The sequence below is a fragment of the Pseudorca crassidens genome, chromosome 13, assembly GCF_039906515.1.
Source record: "Pseudorca crassidens isolate mPseCra1 chromosome 13, mPseCra1.hap1, whole genome shotgun sequence".
Lineage (NCBI taxonomy): Eukaryota > Metazoa > Chordata > Mammalia > Artiodactyla > Delphinidae > Pseudorca > Pseudorca crassidens.
This window is the reverse complement of record NC_090308.1, coordinates 58,177,196-58,202,996: the sequence shown is the minus strand read 5'-3', so window position 1 is coordinate 58,202,996 and position 25,801 is coordinate 58,177,196. Positions and strand designations below refer to the sequence as shown.

Genomic DNA, 25,801 nt, shown 5'->3' with positions numbered 1-25,801 from the left:
CTAAATTTGGGGAAGGGAAATATAGAGTAAAAGTTGAAGTATTTTAAGACCTATTTAAAGTAGTTGAAACTAACTATATTTAGAATATTTCAATTCAATTACCTTATAGATATTTGCTATAAACCAAATTGTCCTTTTATACAGTTTAAATATATAATACAGTATAGTTTATATACTGATACATAATCACAACTTGAAAATAATATTGTCTTTTATAGGTTAAACCTGAAGATCAGCATTGTGGTAGAAAAGTAAGACTTCTGATTGTTCTCTAAAAAGAGAATGTTCAAGATCATAAATGACATAAATTAATAAACTCTTACACATGCCTTTGAGGAAAAAAAAAGGGAAGTTCTCTAAACCTAACTGTAGACCTACCCTAAACCACAGTCTCAGAAATTTTAGTATAAGGTTCAAATAATGTGTTAAATTCCAAAAAGCCGTATGTGTGAAAGAACAAAACCTAAGACTAAATCACACACATTTGCCTTGCCCTGTAGTCTCCTTTCAGAGCCTATTTTTACCACTGTAGTGGATCTCTCCTATAATAATACAGTTGAATACATCTTTGCTCACAGATGACTAAACTGATCAATTTCCATATCAACCCATGATGGATGATGGCAGAGATGTGCAGTCAAAAAGTCATGGCAGTTTGCACACCGGCTGGACTTGACTGTAACCTTACTGCCTATATAAAAGAAAGAATATTTTGATCAGAGGGGTAAGGGTTGGACCACCAAGGGAGCATAGGAATCTGAAGCACACATTGGTTGATTGACACTGTTCATCTAAACGATGCTCAGCTGAAGAGGGTGCACTGGTCCAAAGACTTTATCTATTTTCTTCCAAAAGCATGTCTTTCCTTCCTGTTAAGAGGATGGTATCAATCTGTTTTGTGTTGATGCCTTTAAGCATTTAAGTCACATAACTAATGCTCACTGTTCTCATTCTGAACTCACCAGACAGGTCTTATAACTGTAATTTGGTTTCCCCTGTGACATGTCAACAGTGAGAGAATGTGTTAATCAGCTATCTCTAATGAATGTGTCCTTACCAGGTAGATTTCTTATACCCGGTATACTGGTTACTGTCATGAATGTGGATGATAATGAATCTGACCCCCAAGAAGCTTCTCAACTGTGACTGAATCATAGCCCATCATGCAGGTCACACACACTCAATCCCACCAAAAGGCCTGGTACTTCCCACTGGCACTTCTATAAAGCAATCCAGGATAGAAAAGAAGTAGAGACATATTCTTGCCTGGAGACATAAAGACTTTTAAAAGTTTGTTAGTTTTAGAATATAATATAGTAAAAGTTATTAAAATCTTAATTCTTGATTCTGTTTAAGAACAAAGTAATTATTAATATCTTTTGTTTTATATGTTGTCTAGCTAAACAAATCTGTCTGAAATGGACTGCCTTTCAGGTGACAGCTAATGACAGCCTGCATTAGTCAATTTAGGTGACCAAAGTAGGATCTTCCTGCTTCAATTGTTCGATCTTAGTTAATAATAAGCAGTGGCTCTGGTGAGAGGCCACTCCTTTCCTTAAGTCTGTTAAATGCACTTGCTCTACTAAAAGAAAGACCATCCCTGCTTCTACTTACCAATATACAGGAATGTGTTCTCTAAATCAAATAAGAACGCAGTCAGGAGAATACCATTATCTATGTGTCAGAAAGCAAATTCGTGGCACTAAATCAAATCATGCTGTTTGCAAAAGACAGTTTATGTATCTTTTGTAGGAAAGCTCAGGTGCTTTCATTAACAGACAGGGTGGTATGCATTTTTACTTATATATTCACTCTGCTGCATAAACTGGCACAGAAAAAAGAAACTAGGAGGAGAGTGTTGATATCCAACAGAAGTAAAGATCAGCTACTTTTGTTTGTCTTCTAGCTCCTGAAGATGAAGGCAGTGGGGTCCTGCCTAGCAGGTCAAGTAAACAGTTGCTGAACCACATTTATGGATTACTGTCATATACTAGTCCCCTACAATACCTATAATCAGTTTTTGCACTACTTCAGATCCTTTCAATTTATGCTCTATCATTCTTGAAGTGAGGCAATCAAAATTGGATGCAGGTGTTCCATTTATAACTCCAAATTTTAAAAAAACACTCTTGGTTTTCTTGTCTGCTGCTAAGCAACAGAATGACATTCTTACTGAGCTACCTATCATGCCCCATCTCACCCCCAACTTCAGATATTTTTTCCCAAACAAAGAAAAGGTAAATAAGCTCAAATTCCTAACACTAATCCAGATTGTTTTAGACAATGCAAAGGACTTCTCTTGAAGTCACTTTTTATGCAATATGTTAAAAAGTTATCCTTATGCTATCCTTTGTAAGTTGTATTAGTTTGCTAGAACTGCCATGACAAAGTACCATAGACTGGGTAGCTTAAACAACAGAAATTAATTTTTACAATTCTGGAGGCTAGAAGTCTGAGATCAAGGTGTCAGCAGGGTTAGTTTCTTCTAAGGCTTCTCCTCTTGGCTTGAAACTGGCCATCTCCTTCCGGTGTTTTCATATGGTCTTCCCTCTGTGTGTGTCTGTGTCCTAATCTCCTCTTCTTATAAGGACACCGCTCATATTGGATTTGGCCCCATCCTAATGACCTCATTTAACTTAATTACCTCTTTAAAGGCCCTATCTCCAAATACAGTCACATTATGCGGTACTGGGGGTTATGACTTCAACATATGAATTTTGGGGAGACACAATTCAGCCCATGGCACAAGTGTTTACAAATAGGTTGCAGGTATATGTCCCTTCAGGGGTAAAAGAGAATTATATCTTCTACTTATTTTCAAATGGTTCAGGAAAAATATATGCATATAGTAGGCAAATCTACTTTTTATGCCACTTTTTGTAAGTCTAAAATTATTTCAAAATAAAAGCTTTTTCCTTTTAAGTATTTAAAAGTCTATTTAATGAATTAAATTTCTATAGCCCTCCTCTCATGAGAATACATCATCATGTATGGCTAAAGAAGTACTTGCAGTTAATGTTTATCATAAATAATAAGAATCTTGTGAATAGAAATGAAAAGGACTAAAGGTACTTAAAGTCTTTCCAATCATTATATACCTCACTGTAGTATAATTACTTCTTTGTCACGAATGGCAGAAGAAACTAAGTACAACTAAAGTTCTCCTTCCTGTTTGTTCTAAGTTCCCATCTTTTGCCTAAAAGTCTTGCCTACACAATTCTAAAAGATCTACCAAATTCAGTAAAAAGAAAATTACTGCATTTAACCACTCATTTCACTAGTTATGCTGGGATCACGCAATAAACAGGGTCTAAATCTCAGCTTGAGGGTCATTTCTGTCTCTCCATCACCTAGTACTATCTTGTTTTTCACCAGGCATACATTTACTGCTCCGCAACTGCTGAAATCCAACAAATGTATACCCCTAACTCTGAAAAGAGGTTATTTAATGATTTTCTTTTTTTGGTTGATGTTATAAGAAGACATTTGCTATTTCTCTGATGAAGCGATTTTTCATCACAATCCTAAACATACCTAAAGAAAGAAAAAGATCTCATGAAATAAACTAACCAAACAAATAGAACTATATTTCACTATTTTTTAGAGCTAAAAATTCTGGACAAATACAGTTCAAATATTTTCTTACAAGTTTTCCAAGTTGTAGATCCACCCACCCCTCTGCTTAGTTGATGTGGTTATTCTGTAGAAAGACAAACTTACGCTTACTAACTTAGCAAATAAAGAAAAAATGAATTGACAAGCGAGAGTTATCACTCATTCATTCAACACAAGTTTACTGAATATCTACTAGACATATTCACTATAGTGAATACCAGACACTGTTCTACGTACTGGTTGTAAAAAGTAAACAGTCAAACATGGTCCCTCCCATTAGGGAGTTTTTAAGTTAGGAATGAACATCCCTTTTACCAGAAACAGATCATAAGTGTGAAAGCAGTAATTCGGCCTAAATCTCTCTTAGCACATGATGGAAAAGATATTCCTATTTAGGAAGACCTAAAAGAATACTTCACAGAGTTGGGAATGATTGTGTAGGACTATGCTGAGTAAACCTACACTATCATTTTCACATTTACACAAGTCCATCTAATTTATAAAGTGTGTTGTTGTTAACATGTATGACCTAATTTGGTCTTCTCAATAGCCTATGTGATAGGCTAAGTTTTTTTTTAACAGATAAACTTTTAGCTTAGTATAAGTGACTTACCCAAGCACATAAATCTTTCAAGTGGGAAAGTCAAGAGAAGGACTGAGTTTTTTCATTCTGTCCCATCTGCCACAGATTGGTCGCTTCACCCTCCTCTGATAGCCTCAAATGCTTCCCTCTGTCCCAACCGATTTCCCCATTAGTGAGGGGGCTTCCCTGGATGTGGGAATCTCTCCCCTGCTTCAGCTTCCCACCCCTCCACCCCCCGGGGTGCAGGTCCCATCCCGCTTCCTCTCCTCCTCCTTCTCCCTTCTTTCTTTCATCACACCCAGTTATACGGGGATCTTTACAGTCTTTCCCAGTGTCCAAGGTCTTCTGCTAGTGTGTAGCTGGTGTTCTGTGAGAACTGTTGCATCTGTAGATGTACTCCTGATGCATCCGTAGACAGAGATGAACTCCACGCCCTCTTACTCCTACATCACCTTGGAACTCTCTAGGACTGAGGTTTTTGACACTGATCTCTGATACAGACGAAATAACAAATATCTTCCCAGCTTTTAAATTATCAAATAATGTCTGAATCAACACCCAGACCTACTGCTAAGCAGTTTTAACCATACCTAAAGTCTGAACAAGATCCTACTGCTGCTTCCTCTCACTGTAGGGTACTAGCTATGGTATTAGCCAAAGCAGTGGAGCTGGGGAGAAAAATCTTAATGAGCTAGGCCAGGTCATAAAAGGCTGGGCTCAAAAATTGGTGACAATGACACTTGGGGCTTGTTTTAAGGTTGCTCTCACACAGCTGACTACCAAAGCAGCAATTAAGCAGTACAAATGAAATGCACTGGGATAGAGCCCCAGTGTCTGACAAGGTTACACATGAGGCTCAGTGGTCAATGCAGCAGGCCTTGTTGGTAAAATGTCAGGTACAGAGAAGACCAGTGCTCTGGGCCCACTGCCTATTTCACCATTGGCTCAGGGAGGTGCTACATCAGCACACCAGGATCCACCTACCTGCATACGAGGCAATTCTGACCCTACTATAGTTTTGTTCTCCTGCATTCTCATTCTTATTGAGTAACCAGACCTGCAATAGGTCTGGCTCTACCTAACCACTTAAGAACACACTACCTGGACATCAACAATGCACCCCTTTACATGCTAAAATATTTGGGGAAATTATATGTTCCAATGCTGCTCCCCACTATAGTGTAATATTGAGAGTTGGCCTATATATATATATGTATATACCATGTGCTTGAGGTAGTTCATTAAGTACGGACTCTACAAACTATTACTTAAATTATACTAAATGTAATTTGAATAACTAACTGCTATTATAAATTCAGAACTAAGACTTCAAACTAAGTTTGTTCATAATAAAAATAAAAGGCAAAAGTCCATTTGTCTATAGTAGATATTTTAGACTAGAAAATGTTTACAGAATATAACTTAATAGTTTGCATTTTACACGGGATCAAAATGTTGTGTATCTTATTTACAATGTTATATTTCCTTACCAATTATGGATTAGAAAAGGATTAAGCAGTAAAGAGAAAAGCTCTATTTTAGATAGACAGCCAAGCTATTAGAATAACTACTATTCTATGCTCTTATGTATCTTACAATTTTCACTGTAACTCTGAGGCCACCAAATCTGGGTTCAAATCCTGACTTTAACTTATTGCTCTGTGCCACTGGGAAACATTAATCTTTTGGGACCTTCATTTCATCATCTGTACGATTTAAGAGTAACACTCTTAGACTCAATAGACTAGTGTAAAGGATTAAATAATATGCGGAATGTCTAGGACAGCAAACAACATATTCAGTTAAGTTTTCCCAAACTTTGGGACTAAAACCCAGGTCTCCAATATCCTCTAAAGCTATATTCACTATGCACACAGATTTGCTTCAATCTTATAAAATGGCATAAATACATTACATTTATTAATGTAAATTATATATAGGCACATAAATATAACTCTACTACATCATAAATCTGACCTCTCTGAAGATTATACACTATAATAGAGTCAATATTTTGAAATACTAATTTTTTCTTATTTTATAATTATGTAGTGTTTAGAAAAACAAGGGTAAAAGTGGCACTGGATAATATGTATTCCTTTAAAAAAAAAACCTCTCCCAGGAAGTTCAAATTCATATCTTCTTTTTCTCCTCATATATTTCCTTAGAGCCATCACAGGCATCTGAAGTCAACTGCTATTCCTTCTTTCCAAGACAGTTTATAACACCTGAATGTACTGCCAGCGATTACGTGGAAGGTTTAGAGAGAAGCCAATCCCCTAAATCTTGTCTTCTCACTCTGTTTTCTCCCATCCACCAACATCATTGAGTGCAGGACTGAAGCAGTGAACATATGGAAGGGAAAAGGGGGTGACATAATGCTTTGCCTAAGTGACAAGGGAGGTGCTTATGCTGTGGCTTCTGTTTGTTTTAAAAGAGACCAGCTGATTGTGTTGTCTTTTCCCTTTATTCCTCTGAGTTACTTGGTGCCTGTGGGGGAGTCTGATGCAGATCCCAAGAATGACAAGATAACAGAAGTGAATAAAGTATAGGCAGAGAGACCTGGGAAGCTGTAAAAGTAAACACTGCCTGGGTAGGTTTTTCTTAATTTTGAATTTTGCCATTTATATCACTAAGATGACACTATTATTTATTTTATTGTAAGTCAACTGTAGATCAATGAAAATCAATTTTATAATTTTTTCTATGTACTAAATGTCAGAAAAATTGTGTAGGGTAAGTTTATAAATGATTTTATGGTATTTTAGCAGATAGACTAATAAAAACAAACTTTAACAGGTAGTAACATATGGTACAAACCAAATTTTACTTAATGCAGTCATACAGTGATTTCACATCTATGTTTAAGTAACTGAGGGAAGCTGAGCTGATGCTATTTAGACTTGGATGCATATGTATAGGTCTCCACTCGAAATGAAATCTCAATTCCTATAAATCACACTTTTAAAAAAATATGTAGTCATATTCTATCAGTTTCTTGGGGTAAATGGAAGAAAACTGTGGACTATGTAATGATTCCCTGACACTTAGATCATGTTAATTTATGACATTTCAAAAGCATCACATGGAATACATTTTTACAAATCATCACAGATGTAAGATGCCTAGCAAGTTGATATAATTTCTTGGTTTTTACCCGATTTTTCTTCCTGAAGGTTCACTTATTAATGAACTATGCTACATTTCTTCTTAAAGTTAAATTTAATCAGAATATTTTAAAATGAGGCATCATCTTGCTCAGAGGATATCAGACACACAGAGCAATATAAAACAGTAAATACACCAGTAAAAAGCAGGTGTGGCATAATTTCAGAATAGATAGGTCTACCCAAGAAAAGATAACTGACAATTTTACACCCACATAAATGACGAGTCATTTCACCACAGACCAGTGAAAACATGGGCTAACACTATCTTTAAACTGGCATTCAGGGACAATAGTCCTCTCATTTTACAAAGAAAGAATCTTGGAATTTGAGAGACTATGTGAGTTAAGTTTGTCACTGGTAGGGCCAGAACTAGAATCAAAGTCTTCTTTCCAACAAAGCAGGTCACCAGTTAAACTTTAGGTAAAAATTTTGCCCCAAACCAGGAATACTATATTCAGACTTCCACAGATTAGTTTAAAAACTACGTCAAGCTAAAGATATCTACTCTGATCTACCAATAAAAAATGCTACACACCCAGATGGTTTTATAGATAAATTCTATCTAACAGATAATTCTCATTTGTTAAAGTTATTCCAGATCAAAGAAAATGATGTCAATGTCACAAATCATTTTGCTAAGGTGTCATAATCCCAGCTCCAAACCTGACAAAATGGCATGAAAAGGAAAAACACAGCTCAATTTCATTGAAGAAAGCAGATGTAAAAACTATTGATAAGTCTTAACTCTTAAAGAATATTTACAATGAACCAGGTACTGTTGTAGACACTTTATATATATTAAATCAGTTAATCCTCATAACAACTCTTTGAAAGGCATACTATCATTATCTCCACTTTACTGAAGCACAAGGGGTCAAGAAACTTTCTCAAGGTAACATAATTCGTAAGTGATAAAGCTAGAATCCAAAATATTGGATTCTAAGTGATAAAGCTTGGCTCCAAAACATTAGGAAAATAACCCAGCTGTGTATTAAGTTAAAACATGTAGGACAGGGCTTCCCTGGTGGCACAGTAGTTGAGAGTCCGCCTGCCGCTGCAGGGGACACGGGTTCGTGCCCCGGTCCAGGAAGATCCCACATGCCGCGGAGCGGCTGGGCCCGTGGGCCATGGCCGCTGAGCCTGTGCATCCGGAGCCTGTGCTCCGCAACGGGAGAGGCCACAATAGTGAGAGGCCTGCGTACCGCAAAAAAAAAAAAAAAAAACATGTAGGACAATTATACTGCAATAAAGATGTTAAAAAAAAAAATGTAGGAATTACCGCAAGAATGTAAGGATTGTTCAACATGTCATTACATTAATAAATAAAAGAAGAAAAAAGATCAGTGTGGTAATGGAGGCTTTAAAATTTTTAAATACAATATACATTTTTGATAAAAATATTCTTAATCAAATGAGAATGATAAAGACTACTTATCAGAAAGAAACATCAAACAATATATAAAATTAGTAAGCTACATGAGGAATTTCTATTTAGTTCACTAATGAAGTTCCAGTGCCTACAGCAGTGCCCGGCACGTAACAGGCATGCAAATATTTGTTACATAAATATTAAAAAAAGAAAAAAACATTCCCTCTATATTAGAAATACAACTGGTATACCTATTGTGACTCTATTATTCTACACTATTTATGAAGTTCTACTAAATGTAGCAACACTTTAAATACTGGAACAGAGAGAAAAAGTATATTAATTTCCAGATTATATAACTGTACCATTAGAAAACCCAAAAGATATAAGTTATTAGAACAATTATAAGCATTCAGTAAGGTGAGCAGATACAAGATAGATATACAAAAACCCAATTTTTCTTTATATTAACAATAACCAATTAAAATTAAATAAAATAGTATCTGAGACTAAAAAATAGAAGGGTTAAATTTAACCAGAAAGATATAAAACCTAAGTGAAGAAAACTATAACATGTTCTTGGATGTAAAACAAGACCTATATGGACAGATAGGAAGCCTTATTACAGAGCAAAATGAAATATAATAAAGGCACTGCTAATAAAATCCTTGCTGAAAGATATATCTGAAAGAATAATACACAAGGATATTTTTTTAAGTTTAAAAAGAATAGAGAGGAGACTTTCCTAACACATAGTAAAACATACTACAAAACTGCCATACTCTTACTACTGTTATTAGTAGCTAATATTTATTGAGAGTTTACTATGTGTTCAGCACCCTCTAAGTACATCACAGGTAATTAATTCTCACAATGACCCTATGAGATCTGTATTTTTATTATCTCCACTTTAGATATGAGGAAACAGAGAGATTGAATACTTGGCCAAGGCAACATTCAAGACAGGCAAGGGGTCACTAGAGTGGGGTACACCACTTTGGAAAAGTAATTTGGCTACTTAAATCTTTACTGAATGGCCAATCTTTACCAAGTATGATACTAGATACCAGGAACACGGCAATGAAAGAGACAGACAAGGGTCCTACCTTCATGAAACTTATATCCCAATGTGAGGAGACAGGTGATAGTATGAAAACCAATAAGATAATCTCATAGTGATAAAGTTGCTAAAAAGAAAATACACTGTGGGTGATATGACAGAAGCAAACTAGAAGGAGGGGGGAGGGTTACCTTTTATCAATGTCTAAGAAGCCATCTCTGAAAAAAAAAAATTTAAGTTGGACATTGAGTTGAGAAGAGGGCAGCCATGTAATGAGCTGGAAGGATATTCCAGACAGGCAGAGGAGAAAAAGCTGTGAGCTGGGACTGGATCAGAATGTTCAAGGAATAGAAAGAAGGCCAACATTACTGGAGTAGAGGAAACAAATATATGGCAGTAAGTGGATGTTTATCACAGGGGCTCAGGCACATACTGTGACCAGATATACCACTTACAGAACTCTATCCAATAGCAATAGTAACCGGTACATATAAAACTCTGTGCAAAATAATGTTATTGTTAGATGGTTTGTAAAAGAAAAACAGCTGGAAAAACCGACATGTTGACCATTTGGGGAACAGTTGAGTAGATTATGGTAAAATGTAATATGTATACATATAGCTCATCCACTTTGTTCTACAATAGAAACTAACACAACATTGTAAAGCAATTATACTCCAATAAAAAAATAAAATGAAAACAGTCAGGTGGTAGTATATGTAATGACCTGGTAAGATGTCCTAGAGCTATGTGAAAAAAAGCAAGCAGATCAATAAATATTTTTCTTTAATGAGACTCCTAAACTATGTATTAGGGATTTTTAACTCCAAAGTCTGGTCCTGGATAAACTCCACTTTGCTTCCTCCCACTCCAAGCAAATGTTCTCCTACATACTTTCCTCCCACCTCTTCCTCTAATTCATTCCCTGCCAGCATTTCGGCTCACCTCAGCCCATTGCTTGTTTCTTTACCTACAAACATGAACAGCATGACAAAAATTCTAAGAGCACAGAGGATAACGTTTTCTTAAAATGAGAAAAACCCACAACACAATAGACTAATTCTGAAATGACTGCATCAGCCTGCTCTAATGATTTTAGAATAGTCAGGTTGCATCATATACTTAAACTATTTGAAAATCAGAAATCACATTATTATGAGCAATTACAGGTAACTAAATATTCGGTTGGCTATTAACACTAGCAGAGGTGGAAATCTTACCTCTACTTTTGTTCGATAGAGAACGAGTCGTTTCAGGCCACATAATTTGGCAATGTGGTTGAAAGCTTGAGGTGGCAGTTTATCACAGGATGAGAGATTGAGGTCCTGTAGATTTACACACATCTCAGAAATAATCTCCAAGCAAGTTTCATTAAGGAAGTGGCTGCAAGATAATTCAAGACGCACTAATTCAGATCCACAGACCTTCAGAAACCTGTAAAAACAATGTTCCATGTGAACTTCATAAAACTAAAAGATATTTTTTGCAAGTACTTTGGAATTATATCGACTCTAAGCAGTCATCTTCAGAAGAATAGATTTCTATTAGGGAAAATTAAAAACTTGTTTCACTTAAATTCTCATTTACTGCATGCCAAAACAGGCATGGGTAGGCTAACATATATCAACCTAAGAAGATAAAATGGATTCACATCACATAAAAAGTCAGCTACTGCTAAGTGGGAAATTAAGAAAGGAGAGGGTGTTTTTCGTCTACTTACCTGTAATTCACATCTGAGCTGGGAGAGCCAATAAACAAAACGTAACAAAACTCTAAACTCTTGGAAGTTATTTCTCCCTAAACAGTACCCATTCAGGACTGGATAATTTATTTGGAATGTGGCACACAAAGTGTCATCTCTAAATGACCTGAAAACAAATCAGACTAGCCTCCTCTCAACTAAGAAAATTTCTGGGTTGGCTTCACTCTACTGTTGAGATATGTTCCTTGTAACTGATACTATTTAATGCCTAGACTGATGTTGAAATTATTACAAGATATTCAATTGCAGCTTCACACAAAATACACAGAAATAACTTCATGTGGAGGACACAAAACCCTTTATCAGAGTAGTAATAACAATATTTATCTTCATTACGTTACAGATGGGGGGAAAACAGGCCTTTCCATAATCATCATCTGATAATAAAAGTAAAATGTGAGCCTACAAGTATTCATATCCCTGAAACTTTATCAACAAGCGGTGCGCCTGTTTATCCCTTAAACAAGCGCACCACTCATCCCCGTCCAGGTCTCTTGACGTCTTCTTGCCCATCTCAGTGTCACATCAGTCACATACTGTTATTTTATTTATGCTGCATCTTTTTTCTACATGATTTAATTATTAGCTTACAAATACACATGCAAAATAAAACTGACAATCAATCACTTATGAAAGTAAAGGAAGTAACACTGGACTTCTAAGTCAAAAGATGGACATTTTGCCCTGTTCCACCATTTCCTAGCATGTGACCTTGGAAAAGGCATTTACCCAAGTCTCAGCATTTCCTCAGATGTAGAAGGCAGACTAGAAATATGTTAACAGCATTCACCACACTGTGGTTTTGAACATCCCACAATAATGTGAAAGCAGTTTGCAAAGACCAAAGTACCCCACGAACATTAAAATAAAAGTGAAATCTTGGCCAACACACATTCAAACAACAATTAAAAAATGTAATTGCTACAAATTTATTTTAAATGTTGCAAATAACTCAGTAGCCCACACATCTTATTTACACCCAAACATCCAAGAACATCCCTTTATTCTTAATCCATTGCAGCGTATGTTCTGCTCTCCCTAAATTCATCCTTTCCTTTTAAATGCCAAATTAAACGGCCTTTCTTTCCAGTCCTTATATTACCTGATTTATTGTGGCATTTCACACAACCGCCCTCACCTTCCTTCAAATTCTCAGATAGTCCTCTCGTTATTCCCTCCTTAAATTCCTCCGACCTGTCTCACTGCTGTGTCCTTTGTATTATAGTAGCTAAATTGCCAGTTTGCATCAAGCACCTTCATTCATTCACTCAACAAATGTTTATTGAGCTCCAACCATGACCCAGGCATTACTCTAGGCACTTGGAAGTTGGCAGTGGGCAAAGCAAAGTTCCTGCTCTCATGGGGCTTACTTACATTTTGGTAGGAGAGGTAGATCATAAACAAATCAATTATATGAGTAAAATTAATAGTATATTAGAGAGTGAAAAGTGCCAACGAGAAAATAAAAGCAGAGAAGGACAACAGGAAGTGTCAAAGGCAGACAGGGTGGTAAGGGAAGCCCCATTGAGAAGGTGAATCAAGACCCAAAGGAAGTGAGGGGGTGAGCAAAGCAGTTCCCTGGAGAAGCAGCACTCCAGGCGAAGGGGGGGGGCAAGCGCAACAGCTCTGAGGCAGGACAGCTCAGACAATGCCTAGAGTACGGAACTGTCAGGAGGCTCGAAGTGAGAGGGACATGGGGAGCAGATCAGAGAGGTAAGGGGCAGTTCAGAGTGTGTGTCCTATAGAGACTCTGGCTTTTATTCTGAGGGAGATGGGATCCTCAGTCATCAGAGGGTGCTGAGCAGAGGTGTGGCACGACCTGCTTGTCTTTTAACAGAGTCACTCCGGTTTCTGTGCGGAGAACAGACTGAAAGAGAACAGGGGTAAAAACAGGGGGACCCTCAGGACACCACGACCATATTCAGGGAAGAGAAGATGGTGCACTGGATCCGGTGGTGGCACTGAATGCTGTGCTCAATATTCAGACTCAGGATCTATTTCAAAGGGAGGCAGCGTGTACCACATTATGACACACCTTCTTCATACTGAACTGAACTCAGTTTTCTGTTAATCAGTTTCCTTACATACTGATTCGTTTACATTGAGTTTTATAAGGTGCCTCAAATCCTTCGGCAATTGAAACAGATTCTTGGTGTACCCAGTACTTAGCATGATGTCAGGCATGTAAAAAACACTGGATGACTTTGTTGAATAAATCTTCCAATGGTGAAAATTCATCTGAAGAATTTCAATTTCCTCTACTCTGGAACAAACTAAGTTTTATGGACTCAGAGAATTTTTCCCTTAAGAGGGTCAAACTCCTAAGAAATATGACAAAATTAACATTTTTACCTTACTCTGAGTATACATCATAGTTATGACTAGTTCTTCACTATTTATAAGCTAGCAATCTAGAAATGAATGTAGGGTGTCAGAGATCTGGAGTATCCTATTTTGATTTGATACTTCTAAAATTATTTGCAGATTACAAAAGTTAAATGAGTACATTAACTCTTAAACTTAAAATCTTGAGGCATCTTATCTCCTGAAGGTCTTCATTATTTGGCAAAGCACTTTGTTCTACAATTCTTTTTGGTATTGGACTTGGAATACTTTGACATTTCTTTTCTCTTTGCTCTCACTAATGAACTTTTCCCTTCTAAAGATAGAAAGTAAATCACCAGAAAGCCAACTGTTAATAGATTAGAAAACATCCCAAACTGATTGAATGAATGAAAAAATTTGGAAGCACAATAAAGATAATGATCATGCTTATCTACCTTTATGACTCTCTCTCTTCTTTTTTATATATTGCATATTTTTACTGAGATTATTTGGTCAATATCCCCATAGTCTCTCCTCCTAAACTTACAAGATCTACACTACCTACTTTTTCATATTTCCATTCCAAGAAGGCAGAATTAGCAGCAGAATCAATTAATTAGCTGAACACAACTCTTGTTTCTTTCCTTAATGCTCCTCATAAAGTTTTATTTTAACGCATAATTACATACATGTTTTTGTCTTGGTCATCTATTTATTCATTTCAATTGTGATACTGGTCACTTGAAAGGAGAATTATAGCTTGTATACTTCCTGCAGCCTGTTCATACCATGTTATGAATTCTCATCAAGTATTTCTTGATATTGAGGGTATTAAGAGAAGACCTAAGTTCAGATAAACAATCCCAAACGAGGTCTCTTGCTATGAGAAATGGAGTCTCTGGAGAGAGAAATAAATTGCTTATCTTTATGAGGTGAATTCATTTGTCCAGATTAATATAAGTACATAAAAAGTAATTTACTAAATGGTAACTTGCACCCTAAAATAATTAACATCACATGAATGAATGATTTAAGTTTATTCATCACAAAATAAAAGGCACTAATCCTTACAAGCTGCCTGAAGTATCAAGGTAAAGGGGAGAATTAGGTATAAACATCCATGGCTTCTGATTGCTAATCTCATGTTTTGTTAGCTGACCCTCACTTGAGTTTTATAAGACAGTATATTTAAGATAATTTTAATCCCAAGTAGCTGGAGCATTATTTACTATAGCCGATCCAAAATAAAGTCATTAAAAACAAAACTTCTTGCTTAACTGTGTACGGTACTATCTAGCAATGGTAGAAGGAAGTGGAAAAGAAAGTCTTAAATTGTCTTTAATCTCTAGGAATTGACCATCTAAAAGAGACAACAGTGTAAAACACAGGGAGGCAACTGAATAAACACATATGTGAATAAGCAAAAAGCTCTCTATTCCATAAAACTGTAGCTCTGTGTCAAAACATCAAGTTCTTAAATCTAGAAAGCATCCAATAATGTTTTCTGAAGGGAACAAGTAGAAGGGTGAGGGATAGAAATCTCTACATAACTGAGGTGGAGCTCAAGGTGATTATTTTGAGCAACTACCTGAAGAAAAACGATAGAGGAAAAATAAATAGAACCTAAGACTTTTTGAACATCAGAATGATATAATTAAGCCTCAGAGCACCAACAGGCAGGGAGGCAAAGGCATATCCAAGACTTTAGGGAAGTGTATTATAAGAGAAAAGTGGAATTACGTAGATGTGATTTTAATGAGTAATGATATAAATGAGCAGTACTTGAAGTTACAAATCACAAATCTGTAGATAGAATAGGATTTTAATAACTGATTAAAAGTTTTAAGTTCTTATTATTCCAATTTCCCTGTTATTTTGAATAAAATAAATTCCTAAGTTCTTTAAAATCCAGTGAAACAATTCCAGCTTGTGAAGATAAGGTTTTTAGGTAACAAAAATAAACTATATCAAACTTTTCCCAAAGACTTACTCAAAAAGTAAGCTCGGGCTTCCCTGGTGGCGCAGTGGTTGAGAATCTGCCTGCCAATGCAGGAGACATGAGCCCTGGTCTGGGAGGATCCCATATGCCACGGAACAACTAGGCCCGTGAGCCACAACTACTGAGCCTGCGCGTCTGGAGCCTGTGCTCCGCAACAAGAGAGGCCGCCATAGTGAGGGGCCTGCGCACCGCGATGAAGAGTGGCCCCCGCTTGCCACAACTAGAGAAAGCCCTCGCACAGAAACGAAGACTCAACACTGCCAAAAATAAATAAATTAATTAATAAACCCCTACCCCCAACATCTTCTTTAAAAAAAAAAAAAAGCAAGCTCATCATCATTGGTCTCTATTTTAAAAATGTACTTTTTTTCTTTAAAGTATTACAAGTAAGTCTTCTTCACAGTAATGAGCATAAATAGACCATACTTACTCATAGATTATTCATTAATAATCAAGCCATGAATATTTATCGTTTTTTCTGGGAATGCTGCCTATAAGCCATAATGACTATCAATTCAGCAGTCGGGTCAAGGGGGCCAACGGCAATCAGTAGGCAAAACTCCAGTATCTCCCACCCAAAAAAGATTGCCTCTCCCTGTTATTTAACCTTTTTATTTTCTTAATGAGAACAATGACTATACTTAAAGGAATGCTATCAAGATTTATTTATGGTTTTACTGGCTGAAATACTCCTGTGAAATATGGAAAACTTAAATTAATGTATGTACTTTTGTGATTATTTAAACAGCCCCATGGCAACTAAATGGCTGAACTGAAAATGGAAGAGAAATTGCTGGTGAGAAAGTAGATTGGAGCTTTAACCTCATAAAAGAAGATCTTTATCCATCACATGTCTAAAATGCTAACAATAGCATCGCGAAGTTTTCTTCTCACAACTTATGTTTCTGCTCATGCACCCGAAGAAGCTACATAAAGTTTTTAAAAACTGATTTAATACTATCTCTACATTTTATTCATTATACCATGGTTATATGCAACATTTTGGCAAAGAAGCTGGACTTCAGTCATTCATTACCAATATTTTCTTTAACTCATTAGTTGCCTCCCTGTTATTTTATTTATAAAATATAGGGAGGATATGTTTAAATGTTTATTCTTATATCTTTATCTTTTCTGTAGCAGGAACTATATTATCTACCTCTTTACATGGTCCACGACACTCACCATAATGCCTTACACACCAAGAGTGAAAACAAACAGTAAGTTCCTAATGGTGGGAAACATTGAAAAAAGAGCTATGAGGGATTAAAACACCCAAAAGTCCTTATAATGTAAAATAATGCTTACTGATACCAATGGTTCTATCTGCTCTCAGAGTCAGTTAGTCTTGGTTTATGATCTATAGTGTGTGCTCTCAATACCCACAGTCATCATTAGCTTCAGTTCTTCTCGGTCCCATTAATAGCGAGGAAAATTAGCCAATGAAGTGTGTGTGTCTGCAGCAAAAGGAAGTAGAAAGGACTGAGCTTGTGTTCCACTGGAGAGCTGTCAAAGATCCAGCAATTTCCAAAATGTGGATTCTATAAAAATTTACCAAAATCACACTGCCAAAAAGAAATGCCTAATTTTTCTACTATATATATATATATAATATATATATCCCCTTTTAAGCAAATTTACATAATAAAAAAGAATTTTGTATACATAGCCTGTTGTAAAATCTTTAGACTCTGACCCACAATCCCATCATGTTCTATTTAAAACCCCTTCCCCTGGCTCTATTTCTGGCAGAAAAGAAACTCAGTGCATCCATGGTTTCAACATGTGCTATAAGCCATTACTGCTTGTGTTTATTTTTTACTTTGATGCATAAACTATCAATATTAGCATTTTGAACACATTGGTGCTATTTCAAACATGACTTCATCTGAATCTAATGGTATCAAATGCAGTTCTGGAACTGCATCTTTATTTTTATACTTTAAGTCAAGGGGAACAAAGCTCAAAATACAGATTTCTAATTCATAAACCACTGTTCAGGAATGTATCCACTGGGGATATGTGTAGGGAGGGCTGTAGTTCATTCTAACTTCTAAAAACAGGATAGGAGATTATTTGTTAATCAAAAATAACAGGTGGGGCTTCCCTGGTGACGCAGTGGTTGAGAGTCCACCTGCCGATGCAGGGGACATGGGTTCGTGCCCCGGTCCGGGAAGATCCCACATGCCGCAGAGCGGCTAGGCCCGTGAGCCATGGCCGCTGAGCCTGCGCGTCCGGAGCCTGTGCTCCGCAACGGGAGAGGCCACGAGAGTGAGAGGCCCGCATACCGCAAAAAACAAGCAAACAAACAAACAAACAGGTAATTTCCCCAAAGTGTCTACTTCTTCGTTAATGAAACGGATTATACTGTAACATACAATGAGAATAACCATCAAGGTTAGGAGAAAAACACCTGTTTGTTTCACAAGAAAAATGACTATGGCATTACTAAATGAATATGTACTCGTGCAAGCTTTCAAATGTTTAACAGGTGACGTTTAATAGTAAGGAAACTAAATGCTTAAATAGAAAGGAGCAGAAACACCTGGGCAGGTCTGCAAGTGTGGTCGCCTATTTAACATGCAATTGCATTTTCAACATAATTAGTTTAAATGAGCTTCTAAATTTGGGTGATGTATTGCACATGTAATTAAGATTTAATTAAAAATGTTCTATAATAAATTGTTTTCCATTTCTGACAAATCACATTAGGGAGGTAGATTTTGATTTGGAAATAGTTTTTAGAATGTGTTAATCATCTGTGCTGAAAATATGAGAAAGAAAAAAAGGAGCTCTGTTGAAATTTCCTTGGGATTTAAAAATATGAGGTAAAGGGCATAATTTCCCTCCATCTTGTGAAGTCTAGCTGAAGAGGGTGGTGAAACTAACTCATCCACTTTTGTAAGCAGAAGCACTCTGAACATGATCTAAAGTACATGATATATAATTTCAAACTTTTATTATCAAAACTACTACATAGTAAGTATAGCCTGCTGATTTAAATAACCTCAACAAGGCTTGGCACTGACCTGCTAAATCCTGAAACAGAGATGAAGCCCCTATTGCCAGTCCAAGATAAATTAAGCCACTGGACGAGAGTACAGCGAGGCTGCAGAAATTCCAGAGAGGTGTCATTTAGTTTTGCCCAGTATGGTTGCAGATTGAGGTGGATGTACTGCAGAGGATCACAGCAATGCTGGTTCAGTAGTTTGCAAGTCTGTGCTAATCTACACAGGTCTGGTAGTGTCAGATGATTCAGAATCAGTTGAATGAGCTACATAAAACAGAGAAACCAAGATCACCCAGACTGAAAAAACAATATCACTTTTTGAAGCATATGATTTGATCTAATAAAGAATAACAGTATCATACATTTTATAACAATACTTTCACATACTACATAATTCAACAGAATTATCCAAATCAGTAGTAACCATACATACATAAGGCTATATATATTACATTTCAAGAGCATTCAAAGTATATTCAATTCATGTCGACTATTTTTTTTTTTACAGCGCAAAGGTATATTTTGGTAATCTATTGAATAATAGAATTTTTCACATACTTAACATTTACTAAACATCGACTACACGTCAAACACTGGTGAGAAGAGCTCCCACTTTCAGGGTTTCCAGAGTCCAGTGGGGACTGGTAAGTACGATGATATGTTTTAATAGCTTGGATAGATGCACAGACTGCTACTAGAGCCTGACACAAGACACAGGCCTAACCTCAGTGAAAGCGGACTTGGACCAGCAAGGCTCAGCTTTAAAGAGAGGCAAAACTGGGGAGAGGAAAGATTAGTTAGTGGTAAGGACTGGATCACAGAGAGCCTCACCGAGGAGCCTGGATTTATTCTGAAAGCAATGAGGAGTCTTGAAGGGATTTATGTAACTGCAGAGTGACAGTCATATTTATGGTTTAGAAAGATCATTGCAGGGGGCACTACCGGAGGCAGGAAGGGAAACCCGCCTGGCGGCTACTGTAGATTCCAAGAAAGAGGAATCAGGGGCCTGCTTCAGGCAACTGGCAGTGACTAGGGAGTAGCTAACAGATACAAAAAAGTATTAAGGAGGAGGAATCAAAAAGATTTTTATCTCTAATTAAAATAGTTTCTTTGAACTAGTTCAAGATTTGTTTTTTCTTAATGGTGAACAGTCAGGGGCTCCTAAACTAATTTTCAAAGAATCACTGCTAAATAGCCTATTCTGAACCAAGAAATACTAAGAAAAAAAAATCAAATTTTTTTTTTTTTTTTTTGCAGTACGCGGGCCTCTCACTGTTGTGGCCTCTCCCATTGCAGAGCACAGGCTCCGGACGCGCTGGCTCAGCGGCCATGACTCACGGGCCCAGCCGCTCCGCAGCATGTGGGATCCTCCCAGACTGGGGCACGAACCCGTGTCCCCTGCATCAGCAGGCGGACTCTCAACCACTGAGCCACCAGGGAAGCCCCTGTATTATATTTTTAAATAATTCTATTCACTGTATTTTGTTTGCAGAAGTAAAATTGGTCTGTAATTTTATTTTTATGTGCTAGAGTATTATAACAGCTTCACTAAGAAGTTAAAAACTTTCCCTTTTCTTTATGCTATGAAAGAGTTTAAATAATACAGGATTTGATCACTTCTTAAATGTCTGAAAGAACCTATGAGCCATCTGGGCTTGGCAACTGTAGGACCTTAAATACGTGTAGAATGAATTAAAAATTTGTTGTTTTAACTACAATATTAAAAGCTATTTCAGTAAAATTTTTAAGCAGTTAGTGCAAAGAGACATTAAAAGTTAAATATATCCATGTATCAGAGGATAAATAATTTACTTTTTTCCAGATGATTTATAATTTAAATAACTCCCAGCAATTGCTGGCATCATTCCAAAGTCACCATTATTAAAAGATGTATATTGTGTGAAAACATTTTCTGATCCTTAATATTATATTTTAAGCAAATATCCAAGTAGAAGAAGAATAATGAAGTTATTGAGACCATGACACTGGCATGTGAAAAAGCACTTTTGGATTCTGATTAAGCAAAAGATAACAGGTTTTAGGCCCACAAGATAATACCCATTAATTATTACTCATCTAGTATCTAGTGTCTGTCAGAAGATGTTTTTATATGGGGGTATCCTAGCCTAAAGTACCATTTGACACCATGTTGTATGGAGGATGTTGTATGTCTCAAAACACAGCTGATCTGCCCTCAAAACACACTCCACTCATAATACAATTATTTTCAACTAAGGAAACATTATGTCACTTGACATATTTAAATGTGGGTTTTTTTTTTCCTTTAAATAACTTGGATTATATAATTTAGGCAACTTTTAAAAAAAGAGTTTCTCTTTTTACTCACTGTGAGATCATTCAGTGTTTTGCAGCATCAACTCTTTATGCATTGTACTGCTTTCATCATGACTAATTAATGTCCTTCAGGACGACTGATTCTCTCTCTCGGTTTCGTCTATGTGATTTTGTTGTATTGATTAAACCCCTTGCATGTACTGGAAGCCTTTACTCTTTATTGGCTCCTTCCCTACAGCATAAAAGCATACTGAAATCTCTCCCAGCTTGCATCACAAACAGAAACCTTCCCACCCTGCTACATCTTCTGCCACTCGTCTTTTCTCCTTTTAAAAGATAAATTAGAGCAAATAATATCTATAATAATTTCATACTCTTCCTCATTTTGATATGCCTTATTGAGTGTGACATGAAGGGGTGGAGTGTTAGGATGCCAAGTATTATTCACTATTGGTGGACAGTCTTGCCCATGATTGGTGTATATTAATAGAAATATTTTTCTGCTTATGCTCAGAGAGCAAACACTTTTTGTCTCTGCTTCTTCCCCGCTCCTTGATGCCTTAACCAGATATGGTAAGGTTTTTCTCATCTCTCACCCTATGGTCATAGTTACATTGAACTGATACTGGTAAAGGATTATCAGAGATCTCCCGATGACCAAAACCAGTGGGCACTCGTCACTGAGCTCTCTGCAGCGGTGTGGCCGACCACACCCATTTTCTGTTCTCTAAACCTCTTTAGCTTCCTATTGTTGTTTTTAAGACAATCTCATCCTTGTCCCAAGTGCCTTTTCTGACTTGTCTTCCTCTCCTGGACTCTTAGATGTTAGTAATCCCAGAATTCTATTCTTGGCCCTTTATTCACACCCTCAGTTTTCCTGGTCAGTTTCATCTACCATGGTAGCCCTCTCCTCTTCTGAGAAGACTCACACAAATGTAAACTCAGACCTTCCTCTTGCGTTTCAAACTCAAATAGCAACTGCCTACTGTCAACTTCTCAATCAGAGAAGTTGGCTTTGATGAATCACAGGCACCTCCAAGTCAATGCACCCTTCCACCTTCACCCACTGGTTTATGATTAATGGCATATCCATCCACCAGGTCATTTCAACCAGAAGCCTAAAAGTCCTTGTGATGCTCTGCTTCATGTCCACATTCAATAGTTACTTTGATTTCTACCTTCTGCATCTCTAGAATACTTCTCCGGCTTACCTCCTTTCCAAACTTTCGAGTACCCAGAGCTTCATAACTTCTTGCCTACATTTCTGCAGTAGCTCCTCGACTGGTATCCCTGCTTCCCACCTTGACCTCCTTTTGGTCTATTCTTCATTTACCAACAGAATAATCTAAGAAAGAAATCTCATTTTGTTATTCTTCTTTTAAAGTAAATAAAACTTTCAATGTTTCCCTACTGACTACAGAAAAGGTTCACAATCTTCTTCATACCATGACACATACGAAAAACAAGCTTTACATGAGGCCAAACACCTGGGCAATCATTCTCACTGTGGGACAAAGCATGTGCAAAAATGCCTGCATGTTATGGATAATTTCTGGAATGCTATTATTCCACATCTTTTTCTCCCACTAAAAAATGCATATGAAGAATTCAGAGAACACAAGAAAGTGAGTGTGAAATTATTATAGGTATTATCTTGGATTTGTTCTAATTTTTTACCAAAAGTAAATGATTTATAAAATCTAAGGTCTCTATGACTCCCCTCAAATGATTCTGCGGTGTACAGGAGAGACACAGCAGCCTGAGGACCACTGGCTGAAGAGAGAAAATGCAAACCTCTCGGTAAAACCCACAGAGCCCTCTACAACGTGGCAGGGTGGGCTGTGCACTGCCAGGGCTGGGATGTCCCAATCACTGTCATCTGTGTGGATGGTGGCCTATGGAGTGATGCACGGAGGCAGCCCTGAGCCTGTGTCCAAGTTCATCTCTTGCAGCTTCTGCTATCAAATCCTATTCCAGCCACAGTGAAATACTGGAGTTCCCAAACAGGTCACACAGTTTCACTTCTTCTCACCTTTGGACACTCTCTTCCCTTTGCCTGAAGTTCCCGTTATTCATTTGAATGTGACATGTTAAGCATTTTACCAGGTCTGGATAAAATTCAACAAACTCTTTAAAATACATTTGCTGAATTTAAATCTCTATACTGTAGTTTTAGGAAACGGGTAAGAATCAAGGAAGTGAGCTTCCTCCAGATGAGCTGCTGCCATTGCTGCCAGGACAGACCCTCCTTGAAGCCCCAGGGAACAACATTGTCAACATCCCACGCTCCTCTCTCCCAGCTCAGCTGCTCCTCCATCTTTCCTCCCTCCTCCCTCTAAGGGCCAGGGTGTCTTGTCCACCTATGAAGCTTCCTTCCATAACACAAGACTTGACCTAGAAGGCCTGGGCTGGATCCTGGTTCCATGGCTTACTGACTGAGTTACCTTAGATCCTTAAATTCATCTTTATGTGGCAACTTTAGCTACTTCACAGGATGTACCATAGCATTTGAACTGTGAAACGTTGAACAGGCGTTATAGCTCCTGTTAGGCACTCAAGAGGCTACCTTATTGTTCCACGCAAGTTAAGCTACTTGTATTATTACAATGAAACCTGAAATACCCACCAGTGTGGAAGGGGGATAGTTGAACTGGTTAAAGTTTAAATTTATAAAATTTTTCTTTAAAAGATCTGATTATATTATTTTTAACCACACACAGCTCTTCTCAGCAGGGGAAGGAATGCCTGGCCCTACTCCCACCCCAGGGGGTGTGCTAATGGCATTCGATGCCTGGGAGCCAGGAGTGCTAAATATACCCTGGAAACACCCCTGCAGTGACACACTGAAAACAAGACTTTAGGTAAAAGGCACTCTATACCTGCCTAGACCAAAAATCATAGCTAGTTAGAGTATAGAATAGAGTTAGTATAGAAGAGTATATGACACTTGGAGAAACTGCGCACTATTAAACAGAATTAGCATTTCTCTCACGGTCTAATTAATACTCTTATTTTTCATAGCAAATTTTTTTTTTTTTTTTTTTGTGGTACGTGGGCCTCTCACTGCCGCGGCCTCCCCCGTTGCGGAGCACAGGCTCCGAAATCGCAGGCCCAGCAGCCATGGCGCACGGGCCCAGCTCCTCCGCGGCACGTGGGATCCTCCCGGACCTGGGCACGAACCCGTGTCCCCTGCATCGGCAGGCGGACTCTCAACCACTGCGCCACCAGGGAAGCCCGCAAATCATCTTTAATATAACCGGTATCAAGTTAAGCACATATTGCCCATATTAACACTGTGTAATTATGAATTAAAGTGGAGTGTAATTTATCATTGCTTTATGTATTTTGGTTATTGTTAATCTGTGATAAAATAACCTATATTTAATAGTTTATCCAGAATCACTAAAGTCAAATCCAAAACAAAGGTGGCGAAGTTACTGAACACAATTTTGTCTAGTCTTTCCAAAATCAAAATACACAATACATCAGATTATGTATACCTTGCTAATGCTCCGATTTCTCTGACATCTAGCAAAATAAACATTAACATCTAAACATTTTAAAATGATAGTATGTCCAATATTGCTACTGAATATCTTTGGCTTACCTCATAAGGTAGTTTATCAAAATATCCATTACTTGTCCCTTCCCTGAGGGCAATACTGCTAAACTTTTTGTTCAGATTGTCCATTCCACATCCATTCTTTTCTTCATAGTCATCTTCTAGATCATTCATATCAATAAGTGAAGTCTTGAGAGAAAGCACTGGCTTGTCCTTTGTACCATGTAATACAACGGCATCTAATTCAGTGTAATAATCCAGAAGAGAACTATTTACTTCCAGCCGTATAAGATTTGTGGGAAAATTTATCTGCTTAATACAAGGTTTAAACTGGCGAGCCTGGGAAGCATTCACCTTCGTAGGTTTCTCTGACCAAAGAATCTCCCATCTGCCAAAGAAAGAAACTTCCCTATAATACAGTTTAGAATGAGATTTACTGTTACCTTAACATTAGGGGCCCAGCCCAATACGTTACAGTGTGAAGCAAAAGCATTCAACAAGGTGGATAGGATCAAACCAAGAATTGTTTCCAGGACATGAAAATAATTTTAAACCTAAATGCCATAGACCTTATTACTTAAGATATTTTTACTACTTAAATTATTTTTACAACTCCCTAGAAAGTCCTTTTTGGCAGATTTCACTTTGGTAAGTTAAAAACTGGAATAGGTAGTCAGCGGTACATGAACAACACTCAGTTTTACAGATAAAGTAAACACGAAATATTAACGCACACAGTAGAAAGCACTCCTGTATGCATGCCCTAAACCAACTGTGGAAACTAAACTTCTCACCTTGCCTCACGAAGGTCTCCTTCTCTGTTTCTGTTACTGGTGCCATACAAATTCAAAACTTTCATTATATTTTTCTTTGGCCACAGCACATGGCATGTGGAATCTTAGATCCCCCCACCAGGGATCAAACCCGTGTCCCTTGCGCTGGAAGCGTGCGGAGTCTTAACCACTGGACCACCAGGGAAGTCCCAAAACTATCATTTTCTTTGATTTTCTTTTATCCAGTCATTAAATTTTATCAGAGTTTTCATGAAATT

General features: G+C 37.3%; 1 protein-coding gene and 1 long non-coding RNA gene across 4 annotated transcripts in view; one reads left to right on the top strand and one right to left on the bottom strand.

Moving 5' to 3' along the window:
• The window catches only part of LOC137204714 (uncharacterized), a 297,672-nt gene that overhangs the window by 234,165 nt on the left and 37,706 nt on the right, over nucleotides 1-25,801 (top strand). The window lies entirely within an intron of this gene.
• The window catches only part of FBXL4 (F-box and leucine rich repeat protein 4), a 67,465-nt gene that overhangs the window by 14,122 nt on the left and 27,542 nt on the right, over nucleotides 1-25,801 (bottom strand). For 2 of the 3 annotated variants that reach the window (XM_067702523.1, XM_067702524.1), the window contains exons 4-6: nucleotides 24,796-25,138; nucleotides 18,913-19,157; nucleotides 11,018-11,231 (exon numbers count right to left, since the gene is read on the bottom strand). In XM_067702523.1, coding sequence (XP_067558624.1) covers nucleotides 11,018-11,231; nucleotides 18,913-19,157; nucleotides 24,796-25,138 — 802 coding nt within the window. The remainder of the gene's footprint in view (nucleotides 1-11,017; nucleotides 11,232-18,912; nucleotides 19,158-24,795; nucleotides 25,139-25,801) is intronic. The other variant, XM_067702525.1, reaches the window with a different exon arrangement.